This window comes from Pezoporus wallicus, unplaced genomic scaffold (genome assembly GCF_028554395.1).
Source record: "Pezoporus wallicus isolate ANWC-B61680 ecotype Strahan unplaced genomic scaffold, APGP_CSIRO_Pwel_v1 contig_3952, whole genome shotgun sequence".
Classification (NCBI taxonomy): Eukaryota; Metazoa; Chordata; class Aves; order Psittaciformes; family Psittacidae; genus Pezoporus; species Pezoporus wallicus.
In genome coordinates, this window is record NW_026635034.1 from 8,544,754 (window position 1) to 8,564,055 (window position 19,302).

At 39.9% G+C, this 19,302-nt stretch overlaps 1 protein-coding gene across 4 annotated transcripts in view; it reads right to left on the minus strand.

The window, feature by feature from the left end:
* Positions 1 to 19,302, minus strand: part of GLDN (gliomedin) — a 99,035-nt gene that overhangs the window by 18,077 nt on the left and 61,656 nt on the right. The window contains exon 1 of one of the 4 annotated variants that reach the window (XM_057397403.1): positions 1,727 to 1,991. The exons of 2 other annotated variants lie outside the window; for them this stretch is intronic. In XM_057397403.1, the coding sequence (XP_057253386.1) occupies positions 1,727 to 1,759 (33 nt within the window). In that variant the 5' untranslated portion in view covers positions 1,760 to 1,991. Of the gene's footprint in view, positions 1 to 1,726; positions 1,992 to 19,302 lie in introns of those variants that run through there. One more of the 4 variants, XM_057397394.1, reaches the window with a different exon arrangement.

Here is a 19,302-nt window from a genome sequence, read left to right on the forward strand (position 1 = left end):
CAGTAGTCACAGGGGTGATTTAAATGGAGATGCTGCACAAGTGAATAGTCTTGCCACATGCTGATAAAATATACACCGTGTCACTCAGTGCTATTTGAAGATGATGATAAAAGTCATTCAATCCACGCATGCTACCTAATGACAACAGAGTAGCATATTTAACTGCCACTGTCAAGATTATCTAGACATCCAATGGCCACTAACAGTTTAATCCCCAGCACCTAACAGAGAGCATCAGCAGTGTTCAGTCCCTGTCAGGATCTGAACCTTTTCTCTGATAATCTTATTTGTGGATTCCTTAGACTCAAAGCAGCAGTTCACGTCAGCTGGAACAAAGTGAGCAGCAGCTGCCAAATACAAAGATGGTTTCATAAGAGAAACAGGAAGAAGTTTTGACTAAATGTTTTGATGAAAAGCTTAGCTGCAGCACATGAAAATATTTCACTGGGTCATCACATTTTTTAAGGTTATTTGATCAAAAAAAATCTAAAGAAAACACACTGTTGTTTTCCAGGTTTTGGTTTTTTTTATGTTTCTAGAAAGTCATTTCAGTTTTCAAATTTGGAAGAGCCCTGCTCAGTAACTTGAGAATTATGGTTCCAAAAAATAATGATTAACATTCCACTTTGACCTGAAATAATTATTTATCCTAAACTCCCAACAACTGCATTATCAATATGCTATGCTATGAACACCCGCACTCTACAGCCTCATTAGCTTGAATATTAATGGAGATGCCATCACTGCAAAACCATCATTGCAATGGTTTATTAACAAAAATGCCACTGGAACAATACTGAAAAGGTATTTTCTGTAAGTGATGTTTTAAACCAGTAATACTGGTGACAGCAGTAGGAGGTGGAGTTAGCCTCTCCTGCTCTTTTGTGGGCCAAGGTCTGCAGTCTTCACTGGGACAGAATTCCCACTAAGCTGCTTGTAATAGTAATACTTTTCTTGTACTTCTGACTCAGAACTTAAAAGCTTTTAAATCTATTCAGAGTTTTTAAACTGTATGACCTGTGTATCTTCTCCATTACATAACCTAGTTAACACCAAGCAAAGATAACCTTTTCACTGAAGTGCAAAAAACTACGCAATTTTGCTAGAGAAAGGACATAAAGGTCTCTACTGACCCATCGAGCACTACTTTTAAATTTAATATTTACTGAAAGGTTTCTATCAACTTCAGACACATGTGCGGGTAAAGCGATGTCAAGTACCTCACCTTGAGGTACTTAACAGCAGGAAACACATGGGGGTTCTACTAGTGGTGCAGAGATTTAAAGATCCAAAACCTTAGAACCAGAAGGCTGACCCTATTACAATTATATTTTTGAAGCTTCATTAAACCCATGCTTCTAACGAATAACTTCACTCTGTTTATCTACGTAACTATCATTTTAGAAGTTTAATCATAAACTGTAACCTAGATGGCACATCAACTCTAAGGCCTCATCATTTACAGACGCTGTTCCTTAGGCACCACGCTCTGAAAGCATCAAGCGGGTGTTTTTGCACGACGTAAACTCAGCAGCAGCAAAGAGCGGCCCAGACCCGGCAATGTCAGCATCGCCCATACAAGGGAACCGTAGGGCCGGAGCTGGGACAAGCCCCAGCCCCACTGTCCCTCAGCCCCTTGCGGCTAGAGGCGGGTACCAAGGGCCAACGCCGCCGCTGCCGGCCCCCTTCCCGCCGCAGCCCCGGCGGGCCGTGCGCTCCGCCGTACCGGCACCATGGAGTAGGTCATCATCATCAGCATGTCGTCGTTCTCGGCCCGCACGTGTCCGCGGGCGCGCTCCCCGCGGTGGCTCCGCTTGCTGCGGGCGGGCGCCGTTCCGGGGTCCAGCAGGTCCCGCGCGGAGCCGTTGCCCTCCGAGGGCCGCGCTGCCTCCAGCTCCCGCAGCGCCGCTCCCAGCTCCCGCCACTGCGCCAGCAGGAACAGCGTCCCCGCGGCGCTGAGCGCCGACACCAGCCCCACGGCCGCCAGCGCGCACCGCAGCGCCCGCACGCCCGCCGCAGCCGCCATCGCCGCGGGGTGCCGCGGAACGGCTGCCGCCGGCGGGGAGGGATTTATGTCCCCGGGGGCCGTGGGACGCTGGCGGGGCGGAGGGGAGTGGCGGGGGGGGGGGCCGGGAGCCGCCGGAGCAGAGGGACGGGGCGCGGAGCGAAGCGGGCAGGGAGAACAGACGAGACAGGGGCCGGGGCCGAGGGGCGGCAGCGCCTAGCACAGGGACCGCGGCCCGGCGCCTGCTCCCCGCTTCCGCACCTGGTCCGCGCACCTCGGGGCAGGGTCCCACCGCCCACCAAAGTCGGGCTGGACGGGACGAGGAAGCTGCTCCGAGTCGACCGTTTCCGGAGGGGATCGCCTGGGAGAGCCTTGAGCTGACTGCCGGTAGTCACGGTGTAGTTTTAAACGGCTCAGATTGCACACGACTGTCTTCAGGTATCGCGATTCTCGTTAACTCCGTTCCCCAAAGCTATGGTACAAAAGTAAAAATCCCCCCCCCTCATACATACACTGTCATTGTGCGGCTCATACTATCACAGTTTAAAAACATCATATGCCATTCACTAATAGCACTTTACCTGTTGCTTCAGATGGTCATGCACTGACTTTTCCCAAATTACTCTTGCAAACCTTCTGTGACATGGGCTATCTTTAATATTTTGCTCCCAATTAATTCATAGTAAAGACAAGAAAATGAGCTACCCAGAATTTCACTCTCATCAACAGCAGAATTTGACTGCATATGAAGACTTCATGAAGAATATGGAAGTTACTAAACTCAGAAATGTTATTTTGGATGCTGGCATTTTACTTTCAAAGGTAAAGCAGTGTGCTTTCTGACATTGTTACTATTTCAAATCTATCTCAAGACATTCACAGCTTTTGAATGCCAGGGTTCCCACAAGAGAGGGTTCTTGATCCTAACTTTATCAAAGTGACAGTCCTCTGCAGATCTCTGCAGCTGATCAGGTACATTTTGCCTCCATTCTACCTATGCCATGGACCTGCAATTCATGCCCATCCCACAGTGCATTGAAGGGTGAACCATTAGGTCAAATCACATTTGAATTGAATACATGTAGTTCTGCTGCTGTAGGTTAAACACAGAAGAGAAGCCAAGACAGGAAAACAAATCCATCATCTTAAAGTTCTCATCTCTCTGAAATAACAGCTTACTGCAAAACGCAGTGGTGTCCTCAGGCGTCGCATTGGAGACTCTTTCCTTCTGAAACTATCATGATGGGTTTGGGTAGAGCAGAGTGAAAGCAGAGGGGACAAACATCATTCCATCTCATCCCACAGTGACAGATGAGACACAGTGACAAATCGTCATACATTCAAAGGTACGAGGCTCACCACCATGGAATCAGAGAAAGCAGATTTTCCTGCTCAACTTCTGCCATATCATGGGAAGTTTTTCAGCTTTTTTTGCACTATTTAAAACTTAATTCAAAAACCCATCCAAACCAAACAAATATTGACAGAACTACTACCTCATTACCTAAATATATTCCCACTGCTGGCCTCCAGTGAAACGTTCACCAAAACCAGAGTCTCACTGAAGCTTAAATTGCTGCTTGAGCAATTCACCATATATTGCAGATAATGCATTTTATGCAAGACTACTAACATCACACAGATGTACATATCTTTCTGCAGGATGAACAGTCTTAGAACGGGTTCCACCAGTAAAATATTGACATTCTAAGGAATAACAACAAAAACAAAAATGCAAAAACCTCATGAAAAATCGTTTCTGAGGCCTTGGCAGACTATTCTGAAGCTATCACAAAGTTCTACTTACATGTAAATAGTCTTTGTGATGCCAATGCAGATAACAGGACTAATTGTTTACTCTGTGTCATGGTTTAACAGTCAACAACTAAGTACCATGCAGCCACTCACTCACCACAGTCTATATGCTGAGCAGGATGCTCTGTGGTATGAAAGGTATGCCACCTTGGCTAGTTGGCATCAGCTGTCCTGGCCATGCTGCCTCCCGGCTTCTTCTTCAAAGCATAGGAAACTGACAAGTCCTTGATGAGGGTACGCACTACTTAGTAACAGCTAAAACATCCATGTTTTATCAACAGTATTCTCATACTAAATCCAAAACACAGCACTGTACCAGCTACTAAGAAGAAAATTAACTTTATCCCAGAGAAAACTAGGACACTGAACTCCTAAGCAAGTACATATTTGAGTTTTGCTTACACTATTAGTCTTAGTGGGGGAGAGAAAAGAAAAAAAGAACTATGACCTTGCACAGAAATTCCCAGAAGATACAGTTTAGTTTATAATTTCATAGATACAATAAAACTAGTAAGTATTATCATAACAGCAAAGGCGTTCTTTCTGAGAACATGAATAGAACTGCACTCTAGAGACCAGATAACAAACAGCAATTTTTCATGTTTATTGCTCATTTCAGAGCATAATGATTGAGTTAAAAGAGTGTAATAATCATAAGCTACCATCTAGAGAATAACAGAAGCAATAGAATGTTCTTACTTCCCCATCTGTCTAATCTTGCAGGGCTTTCTTTGCATTACAATCAAAAATAATTTGAATATTGTTCATTTAAAAAAATGGGCCATTGGATCACTATGAAAATCCTATCAAATGCTGCAGAAGCTGCTCAGTTGGCAGAGTTAGCAGGATTCTTACCTGGGCTGTTAATCGCTCCAGAGCTGCTACCTACACCACAAGTTATATGGCAGTCTGTGCAATACTGTGACCAGTTTGCTAGGACACAAAGCATTTCACCTGCGTCAAGAAACTGCCCTGTCTTGAAAGTCAGGAATCAGTCAACAGCCAAGTTTTGTGGCAAAGGGGTTCCCAAGCTGAAACTGCTTGGAAAGTCCCATTAGCTACTCCAGCAGCAGAAGTAGCTGTCTCACTGAGCTGTGGACATGTCTTTCCCAGCTTTCTACTAAGTCTCTCCCCACACCATATAACCAGCACTTCCTCCACATGTCTCTATATTATCTCATCCCCTGCTACTGCCCTACAATCCTATGTCTCCTTCTAGATCTTTTGTCCCTATATAACACATCTGAAATTTTGGTCTGTCCATACATCACTTCTTATGAAGTGCAATGCAGCTTCAGGCTTTATGGCTCTGTTCCTTCTCCATGATGAAATGGACACTGGTGATCAGCAAAGCAGAATGGAAGCTTGGGAATGCCAATGATAAAGTCTGGAAACTTTCACTCCTGTTTCCTTACCCAAAGAAATACGCTTACAGAAGAAATATGCTCAGTAGCAATCTAAACCCATGTGAGAAAACTGTTATCCCATAAACCCATCAGTCTTTTTTTTAGGTAGGCAGAACGTCAGCAAGCAGCGCTTCAATTCCTTCCTGTCATTTTAGAATTTGTTTCTCTAAAGCATATCCTAACACAAATGTGCCTCAAAACTGACATGTAGTGAAGCATGGCCTACAAAGGTGATGTAAATCTGCCCAAGTTATACAGGAACTAGATAGAAACTATCAATATAAATATGCAAACTACAGATATATCATCATGTTTATGCTCTTCACATAGTCACACAGTTAAAATAAATTGTTAGGAGGTAAAACGCAGGTTTACCGCAAGATGTATTTCTGTATCTACATCACACTCTATGTGTATAATAAAGATTGTTACTTGATTATTCTGAGGCTGATAACGTATTCAGATAAGTTACATTTAACTAATGTTTGCACTGATGTCTTACTTTGCAAATATTGTTATTACTGAAATCTCATCTGTTTAGGCAGCTGTTGCAGGGATCAAGCACGTTGGAGATTGGCATGTTATTCTATATTATATGGCATGTTATTTTCACTTGGATAACTAATGTTAAAGAAGGACTGACTTGCGGAGGATGACGCCCTTAAAGATAGATAAGCAAACTTCCGCTGGTGAGGCCATTTAAACATTGTACAGCTTATAATCTTTATGAATGCTATTACAAAGAAAGTAATCTCTTTTCCTGAACTAGTTAAAGTGAAATAAAGGTATAAAGCTTTCATAACTTCCCATGATAACTGACAGATTTTACTGAATTCCCTTTCTTCTCAGGAAATATGATACAGGATTAATAGATTTGTTTGGGGATTCTAAATCTACTCTACTCTCCAAGCCTACAAAGTAGATGGGGAAGATCATTCTTTGGACTCTCAAACTGATGAAAGTTAATGCTTTTCAGTAAGTTTGGCATGCTTTTCCTTGCTATGGCTGAAACTGGTAACTGTTGCAACTCTATGTTCAGCATGGATGTAGTCAGGAAAGCAATCCACCCTGAGCTATAAAAGCCCTTTTTCTTCATCTCTGTTACAGCTGCTCCAACCACGTAGCACACTAGCAGCCAACCAGCTGCAGAGCTCCTCCATCCAAATCACAATGGCAATTCAATATTGGCACCGAAACCAACATTGTTTCTACAGGAAAGGCTTAGCTTTGAAATGTTAAAATGCTTTCTTTTTGCCATATGCAAAAAGAAAGGCTTGATTTTGAAATTCATATTAGGTCCTAGACTATTCACGTTCGGAAAAACTGGAATATGTAGGTTTGAAATGTCTTTGCATTAACTGTAGGTCAGTCACAATAGCAGACTTACAGCAATTCAGACTACACGAAGCTCCACGATTAACCTCACCCCACAGTTACTTCAGGCTTGTCTCAGTGACAGACACCACAATGCAACCCACTCCATTTCTGTACATACATTCCACACAGATTATATAGCACATTGGATACACAGGCTTGCTTTTCAAGTTAGAAGGGGGGGGGGGGGGGGGGGGTGTTAAGAAGAACCAAGTGAGTATTTTTAAGAATTAGAGGAAGATAAAATGTACAGAAAACAGTACAATTCTGACCATTTTATATCCCAAGAGGTGGATTTGTGGTTTGGTTTTTTTTGTCATGAAAAGAAGCCTTAGATTCTGCTATAGAATACTCCAGAAAGGTTATTTAATTAAGTTTTATATATTAACCTAGGATGGAAGGTAATAATAGAAAGAAAGGTGTGTGGAATTCTTTCTTCACTGCTATACTTTGGCAGGAAGAATTAATCATTAATTTAGTTTCAGCAATGGATGTGCCCTAAACAAATGTATATTACCACCAAAACAGCAGCCAAGAAAAAAAAAGGAAAAGTTACAGACTGAACAGTACTGGAATAAGTGAAATTAATGACAGAAATATTTCATTACAGATAGGGTAACATCCTTTTAAACAATACTTTACAAATACAAATTCTTCATGGAAAGAGCTGGAATTGCCAGGTAATGCTTATCAAATTACTATCTGAAAAAGCTGGAGCTGTACCCCAACCTCTTCAAGTTTCCATCGTGTATTGCATTGGCACAAGGATGTAAAGCTCCTTAAGGAATCAGCAACATATACCCTAAGTACCACATCTGATCTCAGGAAGTTCCTACTTAATACTGAGATGCAAGAATAAATACGTTTATGCAGAGCAAAGGATGTACCAGCTGCTACTTTTTAATATCCAGTCTTAATGATAAATCATAAATTAAAAACCAATGAAAAACAATTTTACATTAGGTGAGCCACACGGGTGTTTAAAAACCAAAATAAACCCATAAATATCTGCAAGTAGTGCAGCACAAAGAGTACTATTCAGCGGCATCAACAGAATGTTTCATTGTCTTTGAATAAATGTTCAGTAGTCTTGGAGGAAGATGCCTTAGAGATGCATCATTAGGGCACTGGCAGCTAAAGACTATTTTCCCAGAAAACTGCTCAGAATTCCGTCAATACATGTGCGTTAGACAAAAATCAAAGCTGAATCATAGAGAAAGATGACTTAAGGAGTGAAGTCAAACAGAACAATTTAAACACCATGACTACAACCACCCCTTCATAACTTAATCTATGTGAATAAAAGCAACTGATCAAAATACATGACAAATGCTAAGCTCAACACATATATCACATCTTTGTATCACCACTGGAATATGAAAACAATGAATAGAAGTGCAGAAATCCACAGACCTTAGAAAATGGTCCTTGCTTTTTGTAAAGGATCCTGTGGTTCAGCAGGGAATCAAAGGAAGAAGAGAACACTCCTCAATCACTACGTAACCAAGCCAGGAAGTAAATTCTGAATATTCGTTATCAAACAAAATATCAAACCTGAATTGTGTATATATTGAAAGTGGCACACAAACCAATAAACATTTTTTGTTTAACGGTTTCCAACAACAGAGGAAATATTCAGAGTTTTTTATATTATGGGATCTCTCTTACATCACCCACTTTCCAGGATCTGTCTAAGGAGAAAGCGTGGTTGTCTCTGTGGCACAAGGATGCCAGAGTGGAAAAAGAAAAATAGCTGGATATAAAGTAGAGTAGCATTAAGGTTGCCTCTACTTCAGAAATTCCTCTCTCTCTCCACATTACATCAGGTGTAGATTGCATCCATCCCTCTTACAGCTAGTATTGTACATAGTGCAACCTAATAAAGACCCGATTAAAGCAATCTGTATCACTTGGCAATTTTCACTCAAAAAGTACTGAATAGAAACAGTATTCTAGCTCCTTTCCCCTCAACTTTTTCATTCAATTTATTTACTATTTTCTTTCACAGGGAATTATTTTTTTTAACATATTAATTTGATATATCACTATACATACAATGAACATACATTGTAAGACTAATTATAAAGCAGAGAGAAATAAATAGCAGTATATAAGCTGTCTGACAAATCGTATAGAAGAAATTTCATATACTGAATTTACTATTAGTAAATTATTAGGTATCTACAACTTTCAGAAAGCTAAAGGCAATAATAGCCACAAAGACAGCTGCAAAAGAAATGCACTGGGATGTGTGATAATTGGAGAAGATAGTAATGTGATCTCAGAACATTCACAAGATGAAGAGAACTGCTAGCTGTTTTAGGCAGATTATTATAAGCACTATATATCAACTCAAGTAAAAACCTCAGAACGTACTCTCTGAGGTCCTGATGGCAAAATACATTGTAATTTTAAAGACAGGGATAACTGAAAGGTAACTGAAAGGCTATATTAGATGGCAGTAAAATCATGCAGTAGAATGACATTAACTATATTAAAGCAATTTAATCTCCCATTTTCATCTTTAAAGTCTACTAATCTAGAACTGCATATTCTTCAGTGAGAAGAGTTATAGCTTCTATAAGTAACCTACCTATTTACACATAATCAGGATAAAAATCACATACAATGGATTAACTGAAGTTAATAATAAATTTATCTATGACACCTCAGTGCCTCTTACAGACAGGCATGAAAACCAAGTGACCACATAGACTTCTACCTGAGAACAAGGTGAATCACATCCTAGAAATGACTGCTTTTCCTCTACTGTTAACAAAGCAAGTCCAGAAGACAGGTTTAGACAGACATGTCTGACATCAAGGAAAATGAATTATATCCATAGCAGTAGTACTACTCAGGGAAAGGGGGATAATAAGGCAGATCTTATTGAAACCCATTTCCGAAAAGACTGTCTCTACTTCAAAGGTTTTATACACAGCAGAAACAGGAACCAAGCAAAGAAGCAGGAGATGGAGTCTTTATATATCAGATTTTTATTATTAGGTTCGACTTTAAATTTAAAGTAAGGTTTTTTAATATAAATTTCTAGTTGCACAATTTGGAGGAGAGGTGCACATATAACTCAATAATAGAATGTATACTCATCAAACTGTATTTTGAATACTTTGCCTTATTTAGGGAAAAATTGTGGAAGGCACCAAGACTTTTCCAAAGAGGGGAAGAAGGAGCACATTCCCTCCCTTTCCCCAAACACCCAGATTTAAGAGCTGTGTGTGTCCTAATTAGCGGAGCAGAAAATGTGCAAGTCTGTGCAGATCTCAAAATGGCACATGGCTATGACACAACATTCAAATTGTTCTGGGAATACAGGATGGAGGGGGCACTCTGGCAGAATTCTTAGTTCCTTCACAGGCATTGTAGCTACAGCCCACGTCAACACGCAAGCAATTTGGCACATTCCATGTCTGGGAAGATCCCCCTCAGATTGCACTGTCTGAATTTATGTTTCTTGCCTCCATATTAAAAGATGTGAAGATACCACAAAAGGATAAGAAATGGCACAAATCATGACTCAAAGAAAAAAAATTCTAAACAAGCAGACCTTCAAATAAAAGAGCAATTTTATCAGACTTGTGAAGCTCATGAGTCTGGATGCTACAGGACTGCAGTCTCAAAGTGCTTTCTATACTTTCTGCAGGGGCAGAAAGTATAGTTCCTCTTATAAGAAAGTATAGTTCCTCTTACAAGAAAGAGGTTGGGAGTAATAATCAGACATAACAATATTCTTGATTCTTTATAGAAAGAAGAGATTATATTGGCAGGTACATTTTATATTACGGACAACTGAATATGTGGGCAACTGAGCTCCAACTTTTCTGCTATTCAGCCTTTTTTACTACATGGTCTTTTAGCCTTAAGCTAACATTTTTTTTTGCTATGTAACCTGTACTATGCTATTCAGTGTTTCCACAACAGAAGAACCAGACAGCTAAGTATAGCTACCACTCTTAGTTCAGCATCTCAACAACCAAGATGTAAAATAGATGTATTTAAAGTTTAACAAAAAATTACAAACTAAGGATTTAATTACAGAATAAAGGAACTGACAGAGCAACACAATTTATGTTGATTTCTACCTGTGTACTACTATAGTATTTTCTAAGGTAACAGCAAATTAACAGATCATTTAGGAAATGCTTTAGTGGAGATCACTACGAAGTATGTTTATGATTCTCAGAAATGTACTGGTAACTTGACTTTTCTTCTTCTACTGTTTTTGTCACTCTGGTATGAAATTGCATGCTCTTTCCCCTTTAGTTCTTGCTTGAAAATCAAGATTCGCATCTTTGCCTCAACAATGACAAATTAAATTAAAGATTCCCCCTCCTCTTTCCTCCAGAAATACACTTTATAATTCCCCAATGTCTGTTTAGTTCCATGCCTTTTATCAAGGATTTTTCCTAAAGAAAGAAAGATCACAAACAAGAAGTGCCCAGGACATTCATTCCTTCTGTTTCCTCTGCTTCCCTAGTTTTGTTTTGATGTGGTTATTCTTGCTCTGTCACTTTGGAAATTGCGCATTGCTCCTGCATAAGTTATTTTATGCACATACTGCAATTAAACCTTCTTCGGTATGAGCATGCCCCGCTGCATTGTTGTATGTTTGTTTTTCTTGTTTGTTTAAACAAACCCTGTTTACAGGATGTGATACTGACTTTTTGTCTTATCAAAGCAGCACTAGCAAAAATACAGAAAAAACAGTACTGTCATTGACCTAGGGCCTTGCATTTGTATCCTGCTATTTATAAAGAAGGCAATCGTAACTGCCTATTCAGACAGAAAAAATCCCACAGTTATTTATCTCACTGGCAAGTTTGCCAATGACACCAAGTTGTGTGGTTCAGTTTATACTGGAGGAAAGGAATGCCATCCAGAGGGACCTTGACACACTTGTGAGGTGGGCCAATGCCAGTTTCATGAAGTTCAATAAAGCAAGGTCCTACACCTGGGTCGGGGCAGTCCCAGGCACAGCTACAGGTTGGGCAAAGAAGAGATTCAGAGCAGCCCTGCGGAGGAGGACTTGGGGGTGTTGGTTGATGAGAAAATGAACATGAGCCGGCTTCAGTGTGCGCTTGCAGTCCACAAAGCCAACCGTATCCTGGGCTGCATCAAAAGGAGCGTGACCAGCAGGTCGGAGGAGGTGATCCTGCCCCTCTACTCTGCTCCCGTGAGACCTCACCTGGAGTATTGTGTGCAGTGCTGGTGTCCTCAGCATAAAAAGGACATGGAACTGTTGGAACAAGTCCAGAGAAGGGCCACGAGGATGATCAGGGGACTGGAGCACCTCCCGTATGAAGACAGGCTTCAGACAAGACAAAAAAAACCCACAAATAAATTGACAGTTCCAGAGCGATTCACCACAATACTGTTACCCAAAGAAGCTGTGAATGCTCCATCCCTGGCAGTGTTCAAGGCCAGGCTGGACAGAGCCCTGGGTGATATGGTTTAGCGCGTGGTGTGTGTGCCTATGAGGCAGATTGGAACTTGATGACCTTAAGGTCCTTTCCAACCCAAACCATCCTGTGATTCTAATGATGTATTGCAGAGATCAGATGTGGCCTGATTGTGACTTTTATTTTTTTATAGTTTGGAGGCTGATGAGTGTTTTTACATAGCCAAATGACTACAGAAAGCTGCCTGGTTTGTCTACTTAGGTACTAATTTTAAAATTAATGCTCTTATGCCTGAGCAATTATATCTTTCAGAATTAGATCAGCATCTATTACAAGTATGTGGGGAGTCTGCTGGCATGCAGACATTAAAGATTACCGAATATGTCAATTTGTACATGAAGTAATAACCACAGTGACTGATTTGATTACCCATTAGGAGAGAACATTCATAATCTAGAACATATCAACCTCATTTGTACTGCTTATCACTCCAGCCTTTGATCAATTATTTTCTTAGTATGTATGGAAGGTCTACTGGACCTGGCATTTCCTGAGCCTACAAATATAATCTGTCTTTAAGAAAAATATGGACCAGGAGATTTGCTCTTGATTACATATACCAGCCATTTCACCTTGAACAGCAAAGCCAGAGGTTTCAGTCATCCAACAACAGCACCCAACTGCAGCAGAGAAACTTCTATCTGAGAACATTTACTAGCAAGCAGAGTGAATTATCATGGGCAGAGCACCAAACTAACATGATCATTCTGCTAGCAGCCCCCAAGGAATTTCCTTTGGTTATCTTGAATATTACTGTGGAGTAGCGCCCTGTGCACTACTTCCAAAAGCTTCATTTAGAATTGCTAATAATCCCGAGTGTTTCAGGTGTTGGAATTGACTGGATTCCAAACACTGAGTATGCAAAGGAGATTTTGCACTGTTTCCATTATGCTGCTGTCTTAGACATTACCTTCAGCAACACATCTCTTCAGGTGGAAAGATTTCAGTACCGAATCTTCAATTTGGGTTTAGTTTGTCACAACTAGGTGTTTAGAAAACATACTGCATTTTACTTGTGTACAGAAATTGTAATTGTGAGTAATTTTGTAATGGACAAGTTAATGTTTTGTTGTAGGACAAGCTGCTAAATGTAATTACAGATGATTCAGAAGCCTTACCTGCACAGGTGATAAATTCTTCTTTGCTTGCATTTCATAGCTTATCAGAAGGGACCTGTATCAAACACACTTACCTCATACAAAGTTTGGGATATATTCTGGGCCACATGCTAGATTATTCCCTCAGAGCTCATGAAATCCGAGCTCACAACCAAAAGACAAATTTGACCGTTTGGGTACATAATCACATGTAACTGGTTTGGCTTTGCCAGCAGCTGCTTCTGCAGTATTGCAATGTTGTATAACATGAAGTTGTAATATTCCCCTAAACACTTACATGAGAGGGTCTAAACATACAACACGCGTGTTTTCACAAACTGGCTTTCAGTCTTTAAAAGGTGGAGGTAAGACAGCAGCTTAGAACAATACATTTCAACACAGAGGCAATTATTTTAAAGGAGCACTTTTACCTGAAATTCCACACAGCCCTAAGTTCACTGTTCATGGTATTTTTCTCCCCCATAAACCATTTCAAAATATTCTTGAATTTGCCAAAGCAGCACACATGGAAAAAAAAAAGCAGCATTTTATAAGCTGATCAGTCACAAAATACTTCAGAACTTGGGCTGATGTACAGGCAAACTTAGGTAACAGTAAAAAAGAACTGTCTGAGAAACCTCTGAACCCCCTCCCACTTCAGAGCTTATGCAGCCAAGGCTGTCTTGACAGAGAAATCAGTACTATTAGTAAAACAGCTAACAGCACTTGAAGCAGCAGTTTAGATGATTCAGAACAACTAGAAGTGGTTAGTGGCATTTTCATTTGGTTACTGTGTACCTTCTTTCAAAGCTGTACTTGAGTGTTGTATTGAGCTTTTTAATTCTACTGCAGCACCTTCAGCACTGAAAATTGTTCTGCAAGGACTTTTACAGTGACTACTTTGACTGGTTGGGATTACATGCACTAGGGGTTTGGCTATACTGTCAGCAAAAGTTTAACATTCTTACTTTGAACTCTTGGTGGAAATTATCCCTGTTAAAAACCAAACAAACTGCTTAAACATCCCACAATATATCTAAGTGACCATTAGAAAGAATTCTGTGTGATACAATAACAGCACAGTGGACTCCTGTTCCCACTTGGATGGAATGGCCAATAACAGAAATCTTCTTTGGAAAATTAAGGGGATACTGGAGCATTTTTCTTAAGTGCCACCAATAGACAACAAGTGTATTTAAGCTGCTGAAGTCACCCCACAAATACATGAAGTCCAGTGGCCTTAGTGGACCCATAGCCTCCTACCTTACCTGGAACCATTCCAAGGAGTAGGAGTGTGATGCCAGCACTTGGCCAATACACAGTGATTATCTGGCCAAACAGCAAGAAGTTATTCTTTAGTATTTATTCAAGTCTGCAATCCTACCTTTCCAAGAAACTGGAACAACAGTGCAAAGAAAGCTCAGACAGGCAGATATTCCCAACCTTCCCTACAGGATAAAGTGGTAGGAGTTAAGGAAGGAAGGAGGTTTGTTCACAAGTCCAACAAGTAGGAATAATTAGAGCAACAAAAACAGTGCTTAGCAATTTAAACTTATGAAGATATAAGCAGCAGCAGACAAGCCTCAGAAGTAAGGAAAAATGTTAACAATGGAAAAAAACAATACCTAGCAGCAGTGTGTATTGCTTATTTGGGAACTTTCCTTCAAAGGAAGACAGAAGAACCTGAATCATGTGAACAGGTTGAGAGAAACAGACTACATATTACAGGAAAGGAGGCAGCAGCCATTGCAGTGGGGCCATATATATATATATGTTTAGTTATATTAGTGCAATGCAGAGCTGCTAACCACATATGTTCTCACATACATGCATACCACTTTACAAATGAAAAGAAGCTGACTATAAGACACAAAAGTTCTAATAAAAAGATTTTTCAGCTTTTACGTTTTCCATCTCTCGGATGAAGAATTACTTTCAACCTCATGTGCAAAAGAGGAAATTAATTTACTGGCATGAACTACTCAGGTATGCAAAGAACTACAATGTAAAGTAGATAATACCAACGCTAAATCAGTGTGATAAAATCCTGAGCAAATCAGATTCTTATGCACAATAACAACACATACTTGTATAGCATGCATATTACTTCCAAAAAAAAAAAAAAGAGAAAAATAGGGGAAGCGGATTAAAAGTTTAATAGAATATACTTTGCTTCTGTGGCTGCACATTCAAGTAAAAGTTCTGCATCACTTTTAGTGCAGTCATTACATAAGAAAATGCACAGGATTTGCAGAGACAGGAAAAAAAGAAGTACTTAGATGTCAAGAGAAGCCTGTAACAATGTGGAGACTCGTCCTAAACTACTCTGAATAGCCTGCACATTTTATCATTGCAAGGGAATAGACTGTCTCTCAAAACACCTTTCCCCAGACCCCAAAGTACTGCTCTCTAATTATCTTACATCCATGGACAAAGAGAGAAAATCTTAGATAGCCCTCACTAGTTCCGCACATCAAGGCTAAAGAAATCTTCACACACTCTTCCTTTTTCTCACCAGCTGCAATACCAGTTCAGGAGAAGAAGAACAAAAGTAGACAAGTTGAACAGCTAACGAGCTGAACCTGTAGGCACTCAGATACTTAATACAAAGTTAGCTTGAGCTAGCACGTCTGTGACCTGTTCCTGTAATGCTTGATTATAGTTGCTTCTGCCTGTGACAAGAACACACTGCCCCCATCTTCAAAATAAGAAGTACTTCTTGAATTAACAAGTATAGATAGTTTTAAGATCTGCACTTATGCAGGCAGACTAATAGAAGAAAAATATCCATACTGTTAACTCTTTCCATTTTGACTATTATTAGGAGTTTTTTAATGCTCTTCTACTAACATGGTGTAGACAGAATGAGAAGAATAATTTGAAGGGGAGTCACCAATAAAATACAGCTTAATTTTATTACAAGTTTTAAATCCTCTGAATAGGAAGGAGCAGTGCTGAACAACAGCTATCTAATGCCTGCCTCAAAAGGCAATAGCAACATAACCCTATAATAATCTTTTTTTCTTTTCTTTATGTTTTTGGAGGGCTGACAATCACCACCTCCTACAAACAAACTAATCCCAAGCAAAGAGCCAGTTTTTCTTTACAGATATTTCTAAAAGACTTATCAATGGTTGCCACCACCAGTCACTTCACAGAAGGGCTGTTTGATATTTAAATGTTTTTCAAAATCAAGTCAAAATGCTCCCAAGTACAGTCCAAAATAGTAATCAGCTCATGCGGTAGCAGTTGAGGTAGACAATTCCCAAGTAACAGTAAACATTCTGATATTAATATGCCGCAGCGAATTACACAGTTTTTTATCAACATAGATCACTAAAATAACTATTAACCAAAAATGCAGTGTGATGTGTACAGCGATCCCTATAAGCTACAGGTTTGGGAGGAAAATGGCCCTCAAAAGAAAAGCTGAAAGAGTCCACTGGCTCTTGTGCAGCTACACACGTATCTATTATTCAGGGAAAAAATGTTTGTAATGAAGCACAGAGTACCCAAACACTGAAACCCGTTTTAATAAAAACATATGTACAGAAATGGCTCTTAAGTAATGGCTCTCAGCCACACCACTTACAATTTTTCCTGCATCTGCGTCTGTTTCAGATAAATGAAATTACTGAGATCTTTTTGAGTGTTCAAGCCCACACAGAACTTCTTTTATAAAGCTCTTTCCATCAGCAACATAAACAACAAAAAACCTCAACAAACACCAAACCTCAAGTCCCCAGAAGTGACAATTCTGAACATTTGAACCTATCTCAAGGCAGTACAGACAGAAGGGATTTCAAGAGGCACTTATTGACTGTTTTGTACCCAATGGTATAGCAAGCATCTCCAAAAGCTTTTCTTTCTTTTGGTACTCCTTAAACATTTCTAAACAATTTTCAGCAAGGAGAGATTTGGGGAAGCATCCTGCAGCTAGTGGAGGTATGTGGAAGGCCTACTTAAGGCCAGACTGAACACGCAAACATTTAGATTTTTACATATAATGTATTAACAGAGTAGCAGCCGCCACAGATGTGTAGCTGTTATGCACAGCAGTGTTACAGCAAGCTTATGCAGGAATTTCTTCTTTGCCAGTTAAAGAAGACTGAGCAGATGATAGTCAAAATTATTGACTAAGTAGATTCTTGAATTATGGATGACAGAAAAATGGGATCTCAAAAACCCTTTATCTCAATGTCACTGCTATAAGGTTGAGATAGGTTGGACTGGGACCAAAAAAGCGGCTGGGAAGTTGTCAGATGAATAGAATGACAGAAAAATTAAAGTAGAAATGAACCTCAGACTCCTCCTTTGCACAGGAACAGATGTTACCCGAGAAAAATGTGGTGTGTCTAGGATGATTTTACATGTCACAGAACCCACCACTGTATAGAGCAGCTTCATCAGATCAGGGAGCAAAATGGAATAGGTTCTGGATTGCCTCTTGTTCCAATATAGCCATCTTTCCATGCCACAGTGGATGCAGATTACCCAGTGGGCAGCAGAGAAACCTAGGATTGTTTCATCTGCTATTAATTATTCTTCAAGGGGAACAAAAAGATGCATATTTATCCAATTTTTTTGGCTGAACCAGGGTTTTTTCTAACCCTTTTAAATGCAAAATAGAAACATAAAAGGCAGAAAGCAGTTTTGGCTGACATGTTATGGAAACAACTATATTTCCATGGAGAGAGCAGAAACAAGTGGCTTATGCATATATCTAGCCCATTCTTTGCTAGCCATGATTATACAGTCTGCCAATTGTAGTAAAATAAAAGTAGTCTACCTTAAAAATTAGATTAACAATCACCACACACACCAAATCTATTGTGTCTAGTTGAGGTAGAACACATGAAAAGTGGAACTTGCCCACCTGTGATTATTTTCCTTTTTCAATTTTTTAATTCTTAATTAAATTATATTAAAAAAAATCATTTTCTAGATTCCCACCAAAAAGCTTTGCCCAGAGGCCAGAAAGGAGGTGATTACAAGTGACTCGCTCACAGCTAGTTTAGTAAGCCAAGCAGAGAGATTCCACCAAGAACGTTTTCCAGTCGAATTTCTTCACCAACATTAAAGCAGATGGTTTGATTTTGATCAATTTGATGAAACGAGAGGAACTCTTCTGGCTTCCCACTGCATAACTTTCTCTTACTCTCAGGAATTCATCTTGTGGGTTGAAGTAATATATTTCCTGATCTATAGTAAGTTACCACACAAAGAAGTCTGGATTCAGGCATCCTAATTCTTTTTCACAGATCCTGCCCAGGGATTTTAGAGTTTACTGAGAGAAATGGAATTCCCTAAAAACAACATTTTGCTTTAAAATATGTGTACCTTTTGCCTTCATTACTCTGTTCACCCAGCACTAAAAAATAAACAATGCCGCAAATTAATAAATAAAATTAATTTCCTTTATTTTCCAACATTCAGAATAACAGCAAATGTACTTCACTGAAAAGGAGAGGCCTCCATGACACTCTAGAATCATAGAATTGTTTGGGTTGGAAGGGATCTTAAAGACCATCGAGTATCAACCCCTGCCACAGGCAGGGATGCCTTCCACTAGGCCAGGCTGCTCCAAGCCCTGTCCAACCTGGCTTTGAACACTGCCAGGAATGAGGCTCTCACAGCTGCTCTGGGCATCTCTAAATGTTAAACATCCACACAGAACACTTTCTAACAACCTCTAAAGTTTGAGGGGTTTGGAATATATCCTAAAATGTGAGTTGCAAAGATTTCAGACACAGAATTGCCAAACTAGCTTGGTGTTAGAACTGCAAGCTACATAAATCTTCTAAAGCTATGCATAGAAGAAAAATTGTGATCACCAATTCAAGCCCTTATTACTAAAACTGTAATCAATTTTATCACATGAGCAACTGGGTCCTTACAGGGTTGGCTACCCTTCTGCTCAACTATCAAGAGCATTTTGCATCCTTTTTCCCCAGAAGTCTACTGTAAAATATTTAGGAAAAAAAACCTCTGCGTTATTTTTAATGGTATAAAAAAGAACTTTGTTAATTCAGTGAATGCCTACTCAGGCTTGAAGAATTTGTAGTATTCAACCACAGATCTTTGTAGTGAACAACAAGTCCCATTATTCTGGTTTCATTATACAAAGT